The sequence below is a fragment of the Leptonychotes weddellii genome, chromosome 1 (assembly GCF_054177405.1).
Source record: "Leptonychotes weddellii isolate Sample4059 chromosome 1, ASM5417740v2, whole genome shotgun sequence".
NCBI classification, from domain to species: domain Eukaryota; kingdom Metazoa; phylum Chordata; class Mammalia; order Carnivora; family Phocidae; genus Leptonychotes; species Leptonychotes weddellii.
In genome coordinates, this window is record NC_138369.1 from 11,770,275 (window position 1) to 11,790,653 (window position 20,379).

Consider the following 20,379-nt stretch of genomic DNA (forward strand, 5'->3'; position numbering starts at 1 on the left):
CGATGGAGGATTTCTCGCCGCCTAAAGGGCTGCCTAAAGCGTGAATGTTTGGGCAGCTTCAGGCTCGAGTCCACGAGAGGCACGTCCCACAGGCAGCTTGGGACCCAAGGTGCAGAATGGAGAGTGGGTTGAGGGAGGGACTTCCAGCTGGCGACGGGGGAGTGGGGGGGAGTGACGCAGGCCAGCCTGAGGGCGGAGGCACAGCCGGACGCACCGAAGGGGGCGACCCGGAGAGGTTGCTAGCGCACCGAAGTCACCCCGGGCCAGGGAGCTTTGCTCCGACGGGGCGTGGCCTGGACGGGGCGTGGCCTGCGGTCACCTCCCGCCCCCACCCTCAACCCCAGCGGCCGCCAGACCCGCGGGAGTCAGATCCGCGCGCGCCGCGGAGCCCGGACCCTCCTTCGGACGCTCGGACCCGGCCATGGAGTCACTGCTGCCACTACTCTGCCTCTTTGTCGCCGCCGCGCACCTGGCGGGGGCTCGAGGTGAGGCGCCCCCCTGACCCCAGCCCAGACCCCTAGGCGCCCTTGCAGCTCGCCTGGCTTGCAGCCGCTCCCAAAGAGAGAACCGAGGGATCCGCTCGCATCCGCAGGCCTGGGTCCCCCTTCGTCAGCCCGGGAGTGGAGTGAGGGGGCGTCGGGGAGATGGGTCCTTGGGACCAACAACGCGGGGAGGAGAGGAAACCTCTCTGTTCTTTTCCCTCCTCAAAGAGAAGTAGGGGCACTTGGAGTATGGATATGAACCTTAGGCTCCTTGGGTTCCCGGGGGGAACACAGGAGGCCTGTCTCAGCCCTGAAGCACCTGGTCCTGGACCAGGATTAAGGGGTCAGAGCCATCCCCTCTCACATAACTCCTCTCCTCCTCCACACACATACCATTCAGAAAAATTCCCATCTCTAGAATCCCCCTCAGTGGAGAGGGCACTGGATCCATTTCTCAGATGAGGAGACTGAGACACAGACAGGGAAGGGACTTGTCTGAGGTCACGGTGCAGCCTGGCTATCTTAGATAACTCAAGGTCCGAGAAGCCAGGCTAGATTCCAAAGACTTCCCAGTGGCAGCTTGGGCCCCAAGTGAAGGGATGGAAGGTACACTGAGGGAGGGACTTCCAGCCAGCAAATGGATGAAGGAGAATGCAGATCAACCTGAGGGCAGAGGCACAGCCAACTGAGCTCATGGCCACTGAGTACCCTCGGGGAGAACTGGGTCTGGGGAGCAAAGCAGACACACAGACTTCCCCAGCCCGTGGTATCTGGGCCAGGTCAGAGGGAAGGATGGGGTGGCAGGAGATTGGGGGTAGGGGTCACAGGGAGGCTTCCTAGAAGGGGAAGGGGAGGTCCTGCATTCCTTGGGGTCAGCCAGAGCTACGTTCTGGCTTCTCAGAGCCTCAATTTTCTTCCCTGTGAAATGGGGATGATCATGGATCATGACAGCACCTTGCATAGAAGGAGCTCACAGAAGTCCCCATCAGCATGCTCCCTTCCCCCCTCTCCCCCCCGCCCCGCTCCTCACCCCTTCCACAGTCACCACCCCCCCTGAGGAGCCCACAGCAACTGCCTGGGGCTTTGAAGGTCCATCACTGCGCCCTGGACAGTCCTCGCCAGCCCTGGAGGACTGGGAAGGTGAGTCAACCTGGGTCCAAGTCCTGACTCTGCTGTGGACTCACTGTGCGAGCTCTAGCTGGTGTGGTCATGTGAGGAGGGGATATAAGGGGTAGAAGGGTCCAGTACCATCCTGGTCCCTGGACATGGTGGCCCCTGGCATAGGTGTCCCAAGAGGTCTAAATTTTAGGAGCAAAGGGGTGAGAGTTCAGGCTTTTTGTCAAGGAGGAAACCAATGTAGGGTGTATGGGGGGTACTTCCTCCCCCCTACTGGAAGTATCAGTGCAGGGTGCTTCCAATAGATTCCAGACCTCTAGTTCTGGAACCTGGGTCTCTAGTTTCCTAGCTGGGAAAGTCACTCTTGAGTCAGGAAAGGAGCGAGCACCCCCTGGGGGGGGGGGGCGGTGTTTGATGGAAGCCGAATCTGACCTCTGGGAGGCCAGACCCTTCCCACCTGTGACTTCTGTGATGGGTTCAGCCAGGCAGTGAGCAAGGGCCCAGCTGGCTCTAACCTGGAGTGGCTAGGCGGCGGAAAGCTACAGCTAGGGCTGGTCTCAGCCTGCTGCCCTTGTACCTCCTCACACCTCAGGGGTTCTGAATTCTGAGATGGGGGGCAGCTCAATTCTAAGGTTGGGGACTGGTCAGACAGTGGCAAGATGTCAGCGTGGCAAAATGTCAGCCTGCACCGATGGGCAAGCTCAAGAATTGGGCAGAACTGGGGCTGGTGCTAGGGGAGGCCAACCTCCCGCGATCCCTTTATAGCTCCTTCTGCCCGAGAGAACCCTGGATCCTGGCGGGGTCATGGGCGGGCTGGGTTAGCCCGTGCTCATTGGGGGTGGGGTGACCGTTTTAGACAGCAGGGTAAGGCCCTTACCTCGGAGATGGGGGTGGGCAGGCAGCTTCCCGGGCCCCTGTGTGCACTGATGGGGCCCGACAGGCTGCGGCCCGGGTCCCAGCGCGTGCGGTGCCCGCAGAGGCCAGCGAGTGGACGTCCTGGTTCAACGTGGACCACCCCGGCGGCGATGGCGACTTCGAGAGCCTGGCTGCCATCCGCTTCTATTACGGACCAGCGCGCGTGTGCCCGCGGCCGCTGGCGCTAGAGGCGCGCACCACGGACTGGGCCCTGCCGTCTACTGTAGGCGAGCGTGTGCACTTGAACCCCACGCGAGGTTTCTGGTGCCTCAACCGTGAGCAGCCCCGCGGCCGCCGCTGCTCCAACTACCATGTGCGATTCCGCTGCCCGCTCGGTGAGGGCGGGGCCCAGGGGGCGGGGCCTGTGTGGTGACGGGCGGGTCTGGGGAGAGGGCGGGCTCGAGAGCAGTCATGCTGAGGAGAGAGTGGGGATTGGCCGGGATGGGTCATTGGTGGGTGGAGCCTGAATGGGCGGTAACAGAGGAGGGGGCAGGGCTTTTGGGGTGGGCGTGGTTAGAAGGAGGCGGGGCCCTTCAGCAGAGCCCCAGGAGCCGGCAGGAACAGATGGGGGCGGGGCTTTGGAAGGGAGGGGCTGCCAATGGGGGCCCAGGTAGGGAACGGGAAGGAGCCCCCAGGAGCTCATCTCCCTTCTGCTGTCCTCATTTGCTAATCTGTCACAGCTCCGTTCTGCGGAGGCGTGTTTTGACCCCAAATATGTGAGGGACGCAGGGAGAACAGCAGGGCTAACTTCGGGGAGCTTATCTGGGGTTGGGGAAAGTGGGGCGGTACCTCAACTGTGCCTTCGACAGGTGCGCCGGAAGGACAACCGATGGGAGCAGTGGGCAGGGCCTCTCTCTGGGGGATACCCACCCTCTGATGAACTTAGCGGGGTGGGGGGCATCCTCCAGTCCCACATTGTTACCAGATTTGCAGGGAGGCGCAGTCCCTGGAAAGGTGGGCGGCCGCCTCACCTTCCCCCCTCTCCGCCTTTACCGCAGAGGCCACGTGGGGCGCGTGGGGCCCGTGGGGTCCCTGTTCAGGGAGCTGCGGGCCAGGCCGTCGCTTGCGCCGCCGCCGCTGCCCAAGCCCGGCTGGGGATGCGTGTCCGGGGCGTCCCCTGGAGGCTCAGAAGTGTGTACGCCCTACATGTCCAGGTAGGAGGGATGGGGCCTGGAGGAAAGTGTTGGGTTAGAGGCGGAGCCTGGATGTGGAGCGAGGCGGCTTGTAGCGAAGGCTACCTAGAGGGAAGAGGCAGGTTGGGATGGAGCCTGATGGGGCGGGGCTTGAAGGGAAGAGGCGGGTCCTGGAGGGCCAAAACTCGGTCTGGCCCTTCTTTCCCTTCTGGGCCCCTGAGGAGCATTGGTGAATGTATACATCTGGATGGGTGGATGCCTTGAGGATCGCGTCCAGGCGTGTGCAGATCCAAGTGGGCATTACCTTGGGTACACCGCCGAGTGTGTGTATGTCCTGCTGGACGTGGACACACACACAAGCAGGCTCATACACTCGGGATGCACACGCGTGGCATTCGCAGCGCCCGCCTGTCCCTCACGCCCACGCGGACACGCGCTCACACCCTGGCAGACACCATGCCCAAGCCCTCCCAGGGCCAGACACCAGGCCAGCCAGGAGGCGACTGGAAATTCCGATTAGCCTGGGCTCCACAAACATGGTCTGGAGACTGCGCCCACAGAGCCCATGGCAGGGTGGGGGAGCACGGTGGCCAATGGGGTAGTGGGGTCCCCACCCTACCCCGCCTGGCTCTGCCCTCCTGACGCCTCTGCCCTGAAGTTTCCAGCGGAATTTTCCATTTTATGGAGAAACCGCAGGATTGGGAGGGGAGGGAGATGTTCTGAGTCCAAGACCCAACCCCTAATGGGGCCCCCAGCCCCTGCTGGACATTTTCTTTCATGCTGGAAGGAGCCTCTCTGTCCTGTGAGAGTCACCTCTCCTGTCCCCTCCTCCAGGGCATTTTCCCCCATCCCTCTGCCCCAGTTCTGACTACTCAACCCCATATCCCCACTCATACTAGGGGCTGTTCCAAGCAGCATCATGCTGAGGCCTCTGAGGGTCACAAAGGGGGGTGTCTAGGCATCTTTGCTGTGGAAGGCCCTCCCCAGGAGGGAGTGAAGAGGCTCCCCTGTCCCTCTGCCTCCCTGTGTCCCCCAGGGTGCAGCTCCAAGACCTGCAGGTGCCCTGACCACATCCTTCTGGGCTCGGTGGTCACCCCATCTGGGCGTCCACTGCCAGGAGCCAGGGTCTCCCTGAGAGACTGGTCTGGCACTGTGGCCATCACTGATGCCCATGGAACCTTCCGGATGCCTGGAGTCTGTGCCAGTAGCCGGGCCAACGTCAGTGCCCAAATGGATGGCTTCTCTGCAGGCCTGGGCCAGGCCCAGGCCAATGGCTCCATGTCTGCTGTGGTCACTGTTGTCCTTAATAAGTTGGGTAAGTGCCCCATGGCAAGGAGGATGAGGGGGCTGAGAAACTAAGAAGGAAGTTCTGGATGACACCAAGTACTTTGGAGGATGTGATGCAGCATGAGGTCACTGGGGAAGAAATAAGATGTGACATGTACATTGGAGGAGGCATAACACTAAATATGGTGTCATGGGGGGAATGAATAAAATGTGAGACATTGAAGAAGGTGCGAGGTGAGACAGGGACTTGCAGAGGGAAGCATTAAGATGGGGCACCATCTTGGGGCGCTTGGGTGGCTCAGTCAGTTAAGTGACTCTTGATTTTGGCTTGGGTCATGATCTCAGGGTCATGAGATCAAGCCCCGATATGAGCTCCATGGGGAGCATGGAGCCTGCTTGAGATTCTCTCTCTCCTTTTTCTTCCCCTCCCTGCTAACACAGTCTTTTTCTCTTAAAAAAAAAAATGGGGCACTATCTTGGGGCACCTGGCTGGCTCAGTCAGTAGAGCATGTGATTCTTGATCGTGACGCCTACTTAAAAAAAAAAAAAAGACGGGGCACAATTTTGAGAAGCCATGGGATGAAATTGAATGGGGAGGTCATCAGAAGAGGCAAAGGTGAAACAGGGCATCCCTGGAAGAGAAAGGATGGGGCCCTGCCACTGGGAAGGTTTGTTGGGAGAAGCTGGGTTGGGGCAGGGCCCTGACCTTTGCCACCTTTGCCCCCAGAGAAGCCCTACCTGGTGAAGAACCCTGAGTCCCGAGTGCGAGAGGCTGGACAGAATGTAACCTTCTGCTGCAAAGCTTCAGGCACCCCCATGCCCAAGAAATACTCCTGGTGAGTGCCCTGCCCCATGCCCCAGGGTCTTGCACACAGCGTTGTGGTTTGACTGGATTTCCCATGATAATGTGGTGCCTCAGAGACTGGGACGAAGCTGCTCTGCAACCTTCCTGGGCTGCGTGTGGGGCCGGGGGCACATGTAGCCCCTTCCCTATGCCAAGGGCCTCCACGGTGTTGTCCACCTGCCACCCAGGTTCCACAACGGGACCCTGCTGGACAGGCAAGAACACAGGTACGGGGCCCATCTGGAGCTGCGGGGGCTGCGGCCAGACCAGGCAGGCACCTACCACTGCAAAGCATGGAATGACGCGGGCATTGTGCGCTCGGGCACCGCCCGCCTCACTGTGCTTGGTGAGCACCCTCAGCCCCCCAACCTTGAGCATGCTCTGAAACTGAACTGAGACCTAACACCAGCCAAAACTCAACCCCAAATGGAGCCCCAACTTTAGACTGCTCTCCTTCCTTGCTGAGTCTGATCCCAGGCCCCCAATGAGCCCCTGGGTTGAGCCCCTGACCCCATTCAGGCCCCCAAACTTGGACTCAAATGGAGCCCTCCCTCTTCCTCTGATCTGATTGATTTCTTGCTCTGCAGCCCCAGGCCAGCCAGCCTGCAATCCCCAGCCCCGAGAGCACCTGATCAAGCTCCCAGATGACTGTGGTCAGCCTGGCAGTGGCCCCACCTACTTGGATGTGGGCCTCTGCCCCACCACCCTCTGCCCCAGCCCCACAGGCTCCAGCTCCCGGTGCGGGTATGCGGGCTCCCGATGCTGCTCTGTTCGCCGCCTGCAGAGCAGGGAGATCCACTGCTCCAACTACGTCCTCCCGGTCAAGGTGGTGGCTGAGTGCGGCTGCCAGAAATGTCTGCCCCCTCGGGGACTGGTGCGGGGACGTGTGCTGGCTTCTGACTCAGGGGAACCCCTGAGCTTCGCCCAGATCCTGCTAGGCCAGGAGCCCATTGGATTCACCTCCTACCAGGGTGACTTCACCATCGAGGTGCCACCCTCCACGCAGCGGCTGGTGGTAACTTTCGTGGACCCCAGTGGGGAGTTCATGGACACTGTCAGAGTCCTGCCTTTTGACTCTCGAGGGGGCGGCGTGTACCACGACGTCAAGGCCATGCGGAAGAAAGCCCCCGTCATCTTAGATGCCAGCGAGAGCAACACGATCCCTCTTGGGGAGCTGGAAGACGAGGCCCCATTGGGCGAGCTGGTCCTTCCCGCGGGAGCCTTCCGCAGAGCCGATGGCGAGCCCTACACAGGGGCTGTGGAGGCCCGGGTGACATTCGTGGACCCCCGAGACCTCACGTCGGCGGTCGCCGCCCCCAGTGACCTGCGCTTTGTGGACAGTGACGGCGAGCTGGCCCCGCTGCGCACCTACGGCATGTTCTCGGTGGACCTCCGTGCGGCCGGCTCCGCGGAGCAGCTGCACGCGGGGCCCGTGGCGGTGCGCGTGAACGCCGGCCAGATCCGCATGGCGGGCCACGTGGAGGCCCTCAAGCTCTGGTCGCTGAACCCCGACACAGGCTTGTGGGAGGAGGAGAGCGGCTTCCAGCGAGAGGGGTCGGCAGCCGCTCGGGTCCGCCGGGAGGAGCGGGTCTTCCTGGTGGGCAACGTGGAGATCCGCGAGCGGCGTCTGTTCAACCTGGACGTCCCCGAGCGCCGCCGCTGCTTCGTGAAGGTGCGCGCCTACGCCAACGACAAGTTCACCCCCAACGAGCAGGTGGAGGGTGTGGTGGTCACGCTGGTCAACCTGGAGCCGGCCCCCGGCTTCTCGGCCAACCCCCGTGCCTGGGGCCGCTTCGACAGCGCGGTCACCGGCCCCAACGGCGCCTGCCTCCCCGCCTTCTGCGACGCGGACCGGCCCGACGCCTACACGGCCCTGGTCACGGCCACCCTGGGCGGGGAGGAGCTGGAGCCCGCCCCCTCCCGGCCCCGCCCGCTCGCGGCCACCGTGGGCGTGGCCCAGCCGCTCCTGGACAAGCTGGGTTACCGGCGCACGGACCACGACGACCCCGCGCTCAAACGCAACGGCTTCCGCATCAACCTGGCGAAACCCAGGCCGGGCGAGCCCGCCGAGGCCAACGGCCCGGTGTACCCGTGGCGCAGCCTGCGGGAATGCCAGGAGGCCCCGGTGACCGCCAGCCACTTCCGCTTCGCGCGCGTGGAGGCCGACAAATACGAGTACAACGTGGTCCCGTTCCGCGAGGGCGCGCCGGCCTCCTGGACTGGAGACCTCCTGGCCTGGTGGCCCAACCCCCAGGAGTTCCGGGCCTGCTTCCTCAAAGTGAAGATCCAGGGCCCCCAGGAGTACATGGTCCGCGCTCACAACGCGGGGGGCAGCCACCCGCGCACCCAGGGCCAGCTCTACGGGCTCCGGGATGCCCGCAGCGTCCGGGACCCCGAGCGCCCCGGCACGTCCGCCGCCTGCGTGGAGTTCAAGTGCAGCGGGATGCTCTTCGACCAGCGTCAGGTGGACAGGACGCTGGTGACCATCATGCCCCAGGGCAGCTGCCGCCGTGTGGCGGTCAACGGGCTCCTGCAGGATTACTTGGCCCGGCACCCACCAACCGCCCCGGCTAACGACCCCGCCGCCTTCAGCATGCTGGCCCCACTGGACCCTCTGGGTCACAACTACGGTGTCTACACGGTCACTGACCAGAGCCCGAGGCTGGCCAAGGAGATCGCCATCGGCCGCTGCTTTGATGGTTCCTCTGACGGCTTCTCTCGGGAGATGAAGGCCGATGCTGGCACCGCGGTCACCTTCCAGTGTCGGGAGCCTCCGGCCGGCCGGCCTAGCCTCTTCCAGAGGCTGCTGGAGTCCCCAGCAACGGCGCTTGGTGACATCCGCAGGGAGATGGGCGCGGCGGCCCGGGCACAGGCTCAAGACACAGGGCCCCTCCGTACCCGCAGGGGCAGGGCCCAGCAGTGACCCGGGCTCGCCACCTCCCTCCTCTGCCTTGCCCCGGACTCCTCTGTACCTGGGAAGTCTCCGCCCCCTTCCCCAGATGCTCCCTTCCCTAGGTTTCTGCCCACCCCCCTCCCCTGCCCAGAATTCAGAGTCAAGACCCAGGAGTGTCTGGTGTGGAAAGGCCAGGCAGGGGACTGTTGTTGTGTGACACAGAATGGCGTTCTTCCTGAAGACAGGAGCCAGCATCCTGGGAGATCATCAGGCATCCGACTGGCGCCTGGGGAGATTCGATCCCAGCTCGCATGCTGGCTCTGATTTTATGTGCGTTTTTTACCCTGATTTCAGATATTCTGCCCCTTGAGATTCCCTCCCGACCTTTGCCTGAAGCGCCCTGTGCGTGTCGCTGAGCTGGGTGCTTTGTTGGGTCCTCTGCCCCACGCTTTGCTCTAGGGGTTATTTATTGAAACGAAGCCCACGGGGCTGGTCAAGGGGGTAAGAGGGGGGTGGTCCTGGCCCAGTGAATGTCGGGCAGGGGCTTCTTGGTTCCCGGGGCTGAGGGGCACAATTCTCACAGGTTTGGTGCTTGGAGTTGCCCTCCCCGCCAGGGGGGTTGGTGCAGGGAATTAATTAAAGATGCTTCATTTCCAACTCATGGTGTCAGTCTTGGGGAGGGAAGTTGGAGGCTGGGGCTGCTAGACCCAGACCTTGGCAGGTGGACACCCGGACATGGGTGTGCGAGCCGCTCAGAGGTCTCGGCCAGGTCCCAGATGGGCCTCAGGCTGGCCTGTGGGTCCTGGCTGAGGCGTGCAGAAGTGTGTCTGTGACACGTGTGTGCAGGGCCGCCTCGTGGGCTGCCCGAGCCTGTGCGGCCCCGACCGCTGAACACGGTAGCTGCCGCCGCCCTGGCCTTCTCATCTGAGCCTGGCTGTGGCCGGCGGCTCCCATCTGGCCCTGGGCCCGAGGGCTGCGGCAGGCGGGGAGGGGGCCCTGGCAGGGGGCGCAGGCCCCAGGCGGCAGGAGCGGAGGCTGCTCTGGACTTCCTCAGCCAGGGCCACGCTGCCCCGCCCTCGGCCCCACCCGGCTGAGGCCTGGCCACGCCTCGGCCACATGGTGACCAGGCTGCCCAAGGCCACGGCCCTGGGCCCTCTCCCTCAGCAGGACTCAGGCTGGAGGCGGCAGAACGTCACTTGCCGTCACTTGCCAGCGCTCTGTGGGCAAGTCCTCCGGGCACCCCGTGGCGCAGGCCCTGTTCTGACCACACCCCCACTTTCCAGACAGAGAAACTGAGCCCCCAGAAGGAGAGGCGAAGGGCTGCCTGCGCTCTGGGGTGAATCCTGGCGGGGAGCAGGGCTGCCTGGATGGCCCAGCAGCCCCCCTCCAGCACATGCATGAGACTCCCTTGGCCCCAGGAAAGCGTCGAAGCAGCATTGCTGGGGACCTGGGATGCTAGGCATTGTGCCTCGTTCATCGCCCCAGGGATGGGGTGACAGCAGGGAGTGGGGGTGCAGGGCTGTTCCCTTAACCCAGGGCATACCCACTACCCACTTCCGCTTCCAGCACCTGCTTGCCGGCTCACCCACTTGCTGCCCCCACCCCTCCCATCCACCCCCAACCCCCATCTACCTTGTCCAGCATTTGGAGATGTCAGCTCTGTGCCAACATCCAGGGCCTGGAGAGGGCCTGGCCTTGGTAGGGAGATGGGCTCCCACGCAGACCCCAACACACCTGTGGGGGCAGCACTCGGCCCACACAGTCCGCTGGCTCTTGTCCCTCTAGAGAACCCTCAGTCTGACAATTACCAACCTCTCCAGCCCTCGTGCCTTTGCTCAGGCCATTCCCTTCGTGGCAACAACCTTCCCTTGCCCAGGGGGTGGCCTTGGGGGCCTAGAGGGTGGAGGAGAATCTGACAAACTCAAGGGCCTCAGCCCCAGTCTCTGACGGTGGGCCTCAGGACTCTGCTGGAGTCGAGGTTTGGAAGGCCCTGGTTGCCGGCACCCCGGCCTCTCCCTGGATAGGCTAAAATGGACCAGAGTGAGACAAACCTTGAGGCCCCTTGGGAGCCAGGGGGCAGACCTTAACTGTGTCTACACCCCTAGCTGACAGGGAGGGCCCGGCTCAGAGGGGCAGGTCCTTGCCCAAGGTAACCTGGGCTCCAAGCTTACCTGCCCCAAGGCCCTGCTTCAGGCTGCCTGGTGGGGTCCCCAGGGACCAGCAAGAGCCAGGGGGCCTCCCCCTGCAGCCGGCGGGTAAAGCTGGCTTCCAGGCTGAGAGTGATGAGGTGTCAGGCTCCATGGCCAAATACCTTTCATTGAGAGAGTGCTGGGGCTGGGGCTGCTGCCAGGCCTGGGGCAGCCGGGTCTGGGGCGCGCAGCTGGCCTCCCTATCCCGGGGCGGGGCAGGGCTGGATGGGCGTCATCTCAAAGCCTCCTCCCCAGACGCCGTGGCTGGGCCAGGAGGACGAGGGGCTCCCGGAGGGAAGTGGATCAGGGAGGGCATTCCAGGTGGAGGGCAGAGCCAAAGCGAATGCCTGGCACATGGCAGGGACGGCAGCCTCAGCTCCTCCCATCCCTGCTGACACTTTTTAAGAGGGCAGCACTTAACTCCAATTTCCAGATGAGGAAACTGAGTCTCCAAGACAAAGAAGCCATCAGCCTGAGCTGACAGCCCTGTGCCCTTGCTGCTGCCTTGTGACCCGGCTCGAGCAGAGCCAGGAGTCCAGCCCCCTCCCTCCGGCAACGCTGGCCATCCGCCACCTGGGAAATCCATTGCTCTCCCCCCAAACAGGGGCTGCCAGACCACACCCCCTCAGCCTGGGGAGAGTGGGGGGCATGAGGCCCCCCCCAGAGACCCTGGCTCCGCCACCCCTGGGGTCAGCTCAGGGCACAAGGAGGCCCTCGAGCCCGCCCACAGCATTTTAGACTTTTATAATTTTAGAACCAGGGGTTCTTAAAATTCCTAACACCATGAGTGGGAGAAAAATCTTGGAACAATGCTTAAAACAAGAGAGTCTTAAAACCTCAGAATTCAAGAGGAGGAAGAGAGTCATAAGCACACATTAAGCACTGACTGGATGCAAGCCCTCCCTGCTGCCCCAAGTCCTGACTCACTTCACAGGTATTTAATGTGCATTTATTGTCTTGGGGTTCAAAATAGGCTTGTAGGGAGGGTAATTTTCACACACACAACCCCCATTTCACAGCCCACGTTCACAAAGGAAACAGGGACGCTATACGCTGGGGGGAAGGGCAATGTTTCCCAGAGAAGGGGACATAGGTGCTGGGTCTTGAAGGATGTGTGGGAGTTTGCCCACAGGCAAGGCAGGAAGGGTGTTCCGGGCAGCTAGAATTGTGTCTGTGAAGGCAGGAGGAGGGAATCCTCAGGCGGACATGGAGGGCAGAAGCCGAAGGAAAGCATGCAGGGAGATGAACAGAACCTTGAATGCTGAGTGAGAAGCCTGAGCTATCTCTAGCAGGTGATGGGGAGCCACCGAAGGTGCTGGAGCCGAGAAAGGTTACACAATTTCTCATAACAAAGACTCCTCTGGAGCTGTGCAGGACTCAGCTTGTTGGAAAGTGTTTCTTTTATGGAACTGTGGTCTGTTTCTTCCCACGTGGCAGCCCTTGTGGGGTCCAAAACCTGCAGGCCGGCGCCCCCTCCCCTCCGGCTGCCTCTTGTCCTGGCTGAACATTGCTGGCTCCTCCATGGAGTCCTCATGGACCTGGCGCGGCCACCCACCACTTCCCCGGCCCCGTCTGTCTCTCTCATCAGCCCTCGGAGTTGGGTACGTCCCAGTCTCAGACCCCAAAGACTGGAGCCAGCCTGGCGGGGAGACCTGGCTTTAGTCGGCTGGGGGGGAACGGCGGAAACAGGCAGGGTGCCAGCCGAGACAGAGCTGGCCAGGTGAATCTGCCGGCCTGCTGCCTGACCCCTCCCAGGGCCTGGGGTGGGTGGTCTAGGCAGGCCAGAGGGAGGGCCCCCAGGCAGAAGGGGGGGCAACAGACACCAACATTTTGGCACAGAGGCAAGGGAACAACAGAAGCTGCCCTACCCAGGGTCACAGCCGCCGAGCAGCACCGTGCAGCTGGCCTCCCACATCGTCCGTTCCCAGGTCACACTGTCCTCATCACACCCTGTCCCTGTCCTCTCCAGACACACCCTCCCACGTCACCAGGGACACCTTCTTGTCACCCATTTGGGTGACGCTGTCACTCTTGATTACAGCCCTACGTGCAGTCACCAACCCTGCAAAGTGCATGTGGCCAGGCTTGCCCGATGTGCTGGATACCCCAGCAGGGCAGGGCGCTGTCCCACCCCCAACAGCCGCCCTGGGGGGTGGGGGGAGGCAGGGAGCACCCCCCTGACATGCAGGCCCACGCCCCAGGGTCATGTGACAGAGCACGCAGCCAGGTGCACCCATGCACCCTGTAGCACCAGCACCCCCACCGTCACTCCGCATCCGCCTGCACCTAGGGGTGCTCTGACCCCCAGACAGCTGGACTGGCCGAGTAAGGGCCAACGGTAAGCCCTCACCGACTCCCACAGTGCAGTCCCCCCAAGCACACTGGGCCACAGCCGGGCACATACGGCACCTCCTGCTCTTTCTCAGCCCTGGGGAGGGCGTGGGCGGGGGGCTGGGGGCTGGGGGGCCTCAAGGTCCCAGCCGCTTTTCCTGGGAAGTCCTGAATCCCTTCCTGCTGACTCAGCCCCGGGGGCCGGCGGCCGGGGGCTGCCAAACCTCAGGTATGTCCTCGAAGGCTGCCCGGTGAGGCCTCCATCAAGGCGTGGGAGGGGGGCTCCCACTCGGACTCAGCCCTTCCCTGGGGCCCCAGCCTCCCCTCTTGCCCCAGATGAAGCTCGAACTTTTTTTTTTTTTTTAATTTTTATTTTATTTATTTGACAGAGAGAGACACGAGAGAGGGAACACAAGCAGGGGGAGTGGGAGAGGGAGAAGCAGGCTTCCCGCCAAGCAGGGAGCCCGATGCGGGGCTCGATCCCAGGACCCAGGGATCATGACCTGAGCCGAAGGCAGACGCTTAACGACTGAGCCACCCAGGTGCCCCTCGAACTTTAATGGGGCTCAAGGCCTAGGTGCCAGCCGTGGGGGCCGAGGCTGGCTGCTTGTGCCTCCAGTTCTTTCCGGTTGAACGTCAGTGAAGCAGTGAGCTTCCAGCCAAGCCAGGCTCCCTCATAAAGAGGCCCTGCTCAGCCCACTCTCCCTGCCGCGTAAGGACACTGATGTCCCAGGTGGTCTGGGGGCAGCTGGCCTGGCTGCTGATCCTGGGGCCCAGCACAGGGACACACACACACACACACACACACACACAGAGCTGTGCACACGTGATGCTATGTGTAGACCTGTGGATACAAGGGTTCATCATGCATAGACTCAGCCCCCAGACTGGCCCTCAAAGAGCCCCATTCTAAAGAGCGAGGCTAAGCCAGGTACAGATATCCCAGCCTGTGGGGTCAGGTGTGGGCCAGCAGGAGGGCCAGGGGCTGGGAAAACCAAGAGGAGGGCCCAGGGAAGGTTTTCTGGGGGAGAGAGCAGTTGATACGGGTTTTGACGGGTGAATAGGAGTTCGCCAAACCAAAATCAGATGTCCAATGGTCTTGAATGCTGGTTTTAGAGTTTACTTTTTTTGTCCATGAGGATTTTAAGCAGGGGAATGACACAGTCAGACAAACCCCAGTTCACCACCTCTTCTTGAAGATCCAGCCCATAACCTCAGGGAGCTCTTTAGTCAGATGGGGGAGGCAGAGCCAAATCCAACCAGGAGGGATAGAAGAGACCTCAGGTTTGTGAAGCACCTGCTCTTGGCTTGAATCCCGTTAACAACCCTTAAAGGTTTCCATTATTAGCCCCATTTTAAAGCTCAGGAAACCAAGGCTGAGAGAGAGAAGTACTCGCCCAGGGTCCTACAGGGAGGCAAGGCAGACATACACAACCCCGGCCTCCTACCCGAAACCAGCTGCTGACCTGGTCCCAAGCTAATCCTAAAGTTTGAAGGACAGAACAGTGAGGCTCAAATGAGCCAGTTTGCCAGGGGTCATGTGTTTGCACAAAAGCTCCCCCTGGGTTTCTTTAGTAAGATTGTCCCTATACCTTGTCATTTGGTTGCTGAGAGGCTTTAATGGGGCGCTTTCAGGCAGAGCACGTCCAACTAGAGGCCCAAAGGTGCTTCTCCTCCCTTCTGGGAGGCCTGGGCCCCTGGCCTTGGCCCCCACCTGCCGTCTGGCCCGGCTGAACACAAACACTTGGAAATGGCCGACCCAACGGAATCTAGGTTGTGGTCAGGCTGTGCCTGAAGAAGCCACTGGAAAAACACGCAGTCCATGGGGCCAGGCCCAGCTTACGTTTCACCAAGCAGGAGTGGCCTGCCTGGCGCCCAGAGCCGAGGAATGTTCATTTTCTAGCTCTTTGGAACCTGTCATCTGAGCAATCCAGCTGCTGGGTGGTGTCACCCTCCGTCTCATGTCATCAGGCTGTGACCTGCCTCCGAGGGGGGTCCTTGAAGAATCAGGCCTCTTGGGTTGGCCTCCTTGTCCAGCGGCTATTGGAGACCCCTTGTCTGCTTGCATGACCCTGACGATGGGGAGGTCACCCCTTTACAGCTATTATGCCCTATAGCCAAGAGCCTATAAATGGGCAGATTTCTCACGGGAAGAAGGGAGGTCAGGCAGCACCCTGCACCTACACCCCTCTGTGGGTCCAACCCCTTCTGGGCCTCTGGAGGACCCCCAGGCCCTTTGGGTTCAGTGTGTCCCAAGGGGACCCAAATGTCTCTCCCCAAAATGTGCTCCTTACCTTGTGCCCTGTTTCAGGGCTATCTGCTTGTGCACCTGTCCTGAGCCACACAGGCTGGGCAGAAGGCCCTACACATCCATTGAGCACCTACTGGATGCTAAAGCACTTTACTTACATCTCTTCACTGACTCCTCCCAGTGAGGTTGTTCCTGTTATTGCCCCACTTTACAGATGGGGAAGTTAAGGCTCAGAGAGTTAACTTGGTGTCCTGGGGTCACACGGGCAGATACTGGAAGTGGAAGCCTGTTTCTTACTGGCGCCAAGATAGGGGCCTGCGCATCCTCATCTTTTGGGCTGGGGCCTCCCCTGGAGGCCAAAGGGGGAACTGGTGGGCCCGAGTCTCTCCAGCTTTCCAGAGGCTCCAGTCACTCAGCGGCTCACACCCCCTCCATGACTCCTATGGTCCCTCTCAATGGGGTGGGGGGTTCTGGGTGACCCCTTGCTGAGTTAACATAGAGACCCCTGAACATAAAACCTGGCCACTTGGGTCAAACCTAGGCCCTGTCCCCAGTCAACCTCACAGACTCAGTTTCCCTCAGTTGAAGAGCTGCTGGCCCAACAACTGAAGGCGTCTGCTTCTTCAGGTCTTAGTGAACGCAAGTTGGCATGCAGTAGGTGCTCACTAACTGCAATTATCACCCTCAGTAACGTGCAGGAGAGGGGCAGGGATTTGAGCTGGGGTGTCCCAGGCAGCCCCAGCTCCCCTTCCTCAGCTACTGCCGCCCCCCAGAGCTTTGCAGCGATGTTGAGTGGGGGAAGTTAAAGCTCCCCAAAGGACCTAAATCAGGGCCTCGATTTCCCCACCAGTGTCTGAGGGCCTCCAGACTTCCTCCAGGGCTCTGGTGTGAGGGTCTTGAAACACTCCTGGAGTCTTAGGGGAACAAAAATCATTACTAGGGTTTGGGAATGGGCCCTCATCAGAGCCCATCAGGACTTTCCATCTTGAAACTGCGTGTGGGGACCTTGAAACTGCCACCACCCACCTAACTTGGGCCTGGACATACCTCTGCAACCTGGACGTGGGAGCCCTCTAAATCTTCCCATGGACTGGCCTAGGGAATCTGGAAATTTCAACTAGGGCTTGGGCATAGGGAGCCTCCAAATTCCCATGTGGGGGGCCTCCAACCCCCTATTTCAAGGATCACAGCTTTAGTGGCCCTGGGGGGTTGTGGCCGTTCTTAGAGGTGGGAGACTGGGGTGCAGGGAGGGTTGGAGGGAAACCTGAAAGAGGTTTGGATCGGGGCCCCTCTGACCCCAGGGCCTGGGGAGAGGTTCCGGGGCCCAGGGGCGGCAGCCATCAGAACCCGTCTCTGGCCCTCCCCTCTGTCCCAGATGACCCTTAAGGCTTCCTTAGAGATGGAGAATGCCTGGGGCCAGGAGCAGAGGGGAGGAGCTTCAGGGCGAGAAGGGGCGGGGTCAGGATCAGGGGGCGGGCCCAACACCCCAGATAGAAGATGAACCCGGGGCTGCGGAGGGGAGGGGCCACCAGAGGAGAGGGGTCAGGTGAGGGGAGGGGCCACAGTCAGGGTCGGAAATGGGGGGAAAGAGGTCTCTGAGAGGGGGTGAGTCAGTGAGGGGCAGGGTCTAGGTGGACAGAGACCAAGTGCCTGCCGGGTCCCCTAACTCTGCCCTGGTCCGGGAGAGATCAAGAAACTAAACCAGAAGCTGCGGGAAACTTCGACCCAGAGGTCACACACAGAGCCCAGCTCTCCTCCCAGAACTTCCCCATCGACCAGGCAGTCATAAGGTTGAGGCCGGAGAGGGGCAGCCTTGTCTCTAGAGACACACAGTCCACTCTCCTCCCCGTGATTTCAGGGCAACTGGGGAACCCCCGCAACTGCTGGAATTGCCCCATCTCTACCCCAGAAGAGAATGAGATGCAAGGCAGGACAACTCCCCCACCATCTCAGCCGCCCCTCGCTAGGCTGAAGTCCCAGGATGCTGGCTCCCCTGGGGAGGAGTCAGTAGGGAGTCAGGGACTCAGAGAGGTTAGGGCCTGGGAAGAAGGGCTGGGAGGGAGTGGGCTGGGAGCAGAAGAGTCTCCTGGAGCTGTAGAGCAGTTAGCCAGGCGCTCAGCTCAAAGAAGAGAGGGCGCTCAGGCAGGCGCTCGGTGCAAAGGCCCTGCGGTGGGAAGGCGTTACGGAAGGGGTAGTGAGGAGGTTGGCGAAGGGAGAGATAACGCCAAAAACGGACCTTGTTGGGCCCTGGGCGGGGGGAGATAGACGGGGAATTGGATTCTGAGAGGGAAGGGAAAGCCGGCTAGGCAAGTAAATAGGCCTGGATCCTATTCACGTTGTAAGGTCGCCCTCTGGCGGCCGCATGGAGAACGGGCAGAGAGATGGGAGGAGTCCACCCTCAGGTTTATTCCGGCACTCACAGCCAGGCCGGTCTTGGTCAGACGAGCGGCCTCCTGTGTTCCTGTCTCAGTGTCCCCTTCGGTGAAATGGGGACAAGATAGCCCAGACCTTCTGAGAGCGCCCCCTACGTGGACATCGTCCTCAGCGCTTTGCGCCGATGTGCTCACAGGATTCCTCCTGAGCCGTACTTTCTATTCCCGCTTCACAGAGACGCATTGCGAGAAGAGACAAGTTGAGTAACAATAACAGTAATAGTGACGAATGAGATCCCGTTCCTTGCCCTGAGCCCGGCCCTTTACGTGGATCAGCGCTTGGACAGCACAACCACAAGGTGAGGGGTGTCTTATGTCCTTGGGAGAGGCGGGTCTCGGGGGCCCCCGGCTCTGTGTTCTCTGCAGTGTCTGCGGGCCACGGCGACCCCTGGTGGTCGGTGGCGGGATACAGCGGCTGGACCTCTCACACCCCACCCTCATCTCCTCCCGGTGCTGTGTCCTCCACTTCCCTCTCCTGATGGGTTCCCTCTCAGGTGAAACCTCTGATCATGCATGCACCGCCAAGCCCCCAGGTTGGTGGGATGATAATGAGCAGGACTGACTGAGAAGAGTGGTCAGAGTTTCAAGGGCTCCAACTCCTGTCCCTACACCAGCCTCTTTGGAATGTTTTATTTATTTTTATTTTTTAAATTAAATTTAATTTTTTAAAATTAACATATAGTGTATTGTTTGTTTCAGGGGTACAGGTCTGTGGCTCATCAGTCTTAAACAATACACAGCGCTCACCATACATAGCACATACCCTCCCCAATGTCCATCACCCAGTCACCCCATCCCTCCCACCCGCTCCACTCCAGCAACCCTCAGTTTGTTTCCTGAGATTATCTCTTATGGTTTGTCTCCTTCTCTGATTTTTGTCTTGTTTCATTTTTTCCTCTCTTCCCCTATGATCCTCTGCCTTGTTTCTCAAATTCCATATATCAATGAGATCATATGATTCATGTCTTTCTCTGATTGACTTATTTCGCTTAGCATAATACCCTCTAGTTCCATCCACGTCGTTGCAAATGGCAAGATTTCATTTTTGATGGCTGCATAATATTCCAGTGTGTGTGTGTGTGTGTGTGTGTGTGTGTGTGTGTGTGTGTATCTCACATCTTCTTTATCCATTCATCTGTCGATGGACATCTAGGCTCTTTCCATAGTCTGGCTATTATGGACATTGCTGCTATAAACATCGGGGTGTACGTGCCCCTTCGGATCACTACATTTGTATCTCTGGGGTAAATACCCAGTAGTGCAATTAGGTCATATGGTAGCTCTATTTTCAACTTTTTGAGGAACCTCCATACTGTTTTCCAGAGTGGTTGCACCAGCTTGCATTCCCATGGAATTTTTTAAATGCAAACTACCCAAGGGTATAAGGAGAAACAAGAGACTGCCTTCCATGCCAAGCCCCAGGCCCCTGGTTCCTTCCCTAGAGGCCACAGCTGTGACTTGTGTCTCCTTCCAGAGATATTTGGATAAAAGTCTCCCCCCCCACCCCATTTCAAAAATGTACATAAACTCTCACTCTCAGTACTCTTTACACTAATGCACCATGGAGGAAAAGTCACTTCTGCCTTTTTAACAGTTTTATAGTATTCCACTGCATGGCTGGGGAACCATTGATTTAAACAGTCTTCAATTGACAATTGTTTTCAATATTTTGCAGTTGCAAAAAATGTGGCGAGAAATGCATTCATTTTGCGTTTCTCATACACATGTATTTGTATACTTGTAGACATGTATCTATAGAAAATTCTTAGAAGAGAAATTGAGGAGAAAGGTGTGTGCATTTTTAATATTCATATATTCTAGAAAATTGCCCTCTTGAGCAGCTGCATGGATGAGCAGCCCCAGGAGTACTGCCTTCAGGATCACAGGCCTGGCTCTGCCGGTATCCGTGGGTCACGGAGCCTCTGAGCCCCAACGTCCCCATCTGTCGCATGGAGATGCCATCAGCACCCATTCCGCTTGCATGGCCAGCTCAGGGGTGCCGAGTGACTCCTCTGCACTCTTGTAAGATTTATGGCTCGATGATTGTTGTGCGGCCACATTTTAGGTGGTTTTTAAAAAAGATTGATTGATTGATTGACTGAAGAGAGCACAAGCGGGAGGGGCAGAGGGAGAGGGAGAGAGAAACTCAAGCAGACTCCGCGCTGAGCAGGGAGCCTGATTCGAGGTTCGATCTCAGGACCCTGAAATCAAGACCTGAGCCGAGAACACGAGTCGGAGGCTCAACCGACTGCCCCCTTCAGGCGCCCCTAGGCGGTTTTGAATAGCACAATAGAAAATGTTAATAAAGTGCGACTTTATGTGCAGAATTTGAGCTAAAGTATTCCTTCAAATTAAAACTCCCCCAAAAGACCCAGCTCCAGGCCTGTGGCGCAGAGAAGCACGGTCCGAATTCGCACCGTGGCCACAAGAGGGCGCCCGTGAGCGGAGGCCCAGCCGTGGGAGGGCGGCTGCGCCAGCCTGGGACCCGCCAGTCGCGCTTTGTCTG

At 59.9% G+C, this 20,379-nt stretch overlaps 1 protein-coding gene across 1 annotated transcript; it reads left to right on the plus strand.

Annotated features, from left to right (window-relative positions):
* The first annotated feature begins 349 nt into the window (after window positions 1–349).
* On the plus strand, window positions 350–9,174 carry CILP2 (cartilage intermediate layer protein 2). Its single transcript, XM_006744563.3, has 8 exons — window positions 350–485; window positions 1,524–1,622; window positions 2,576–2,848; window positions 3,512–3,667; window positions 4,683–4,961; window positions 5,661–5,769; window positions 5,966–6,123; window positions 6,365–9,174. The coding sequence occupies exons 1-8, from the start codon at window positions 422–424 to the stop codon at window positions 8,698–8,700; spliced, it is 3,474 nt and encodes a 1,157-aa protein (XP_006744626.1). The 5' UTR covers window positions 350–421; the 3' UTR covers window positions 8,701–9,174.
* The last annotated feature ends 11,205 nt before the right edge of the window (window positions 9,175–20,379 follow it).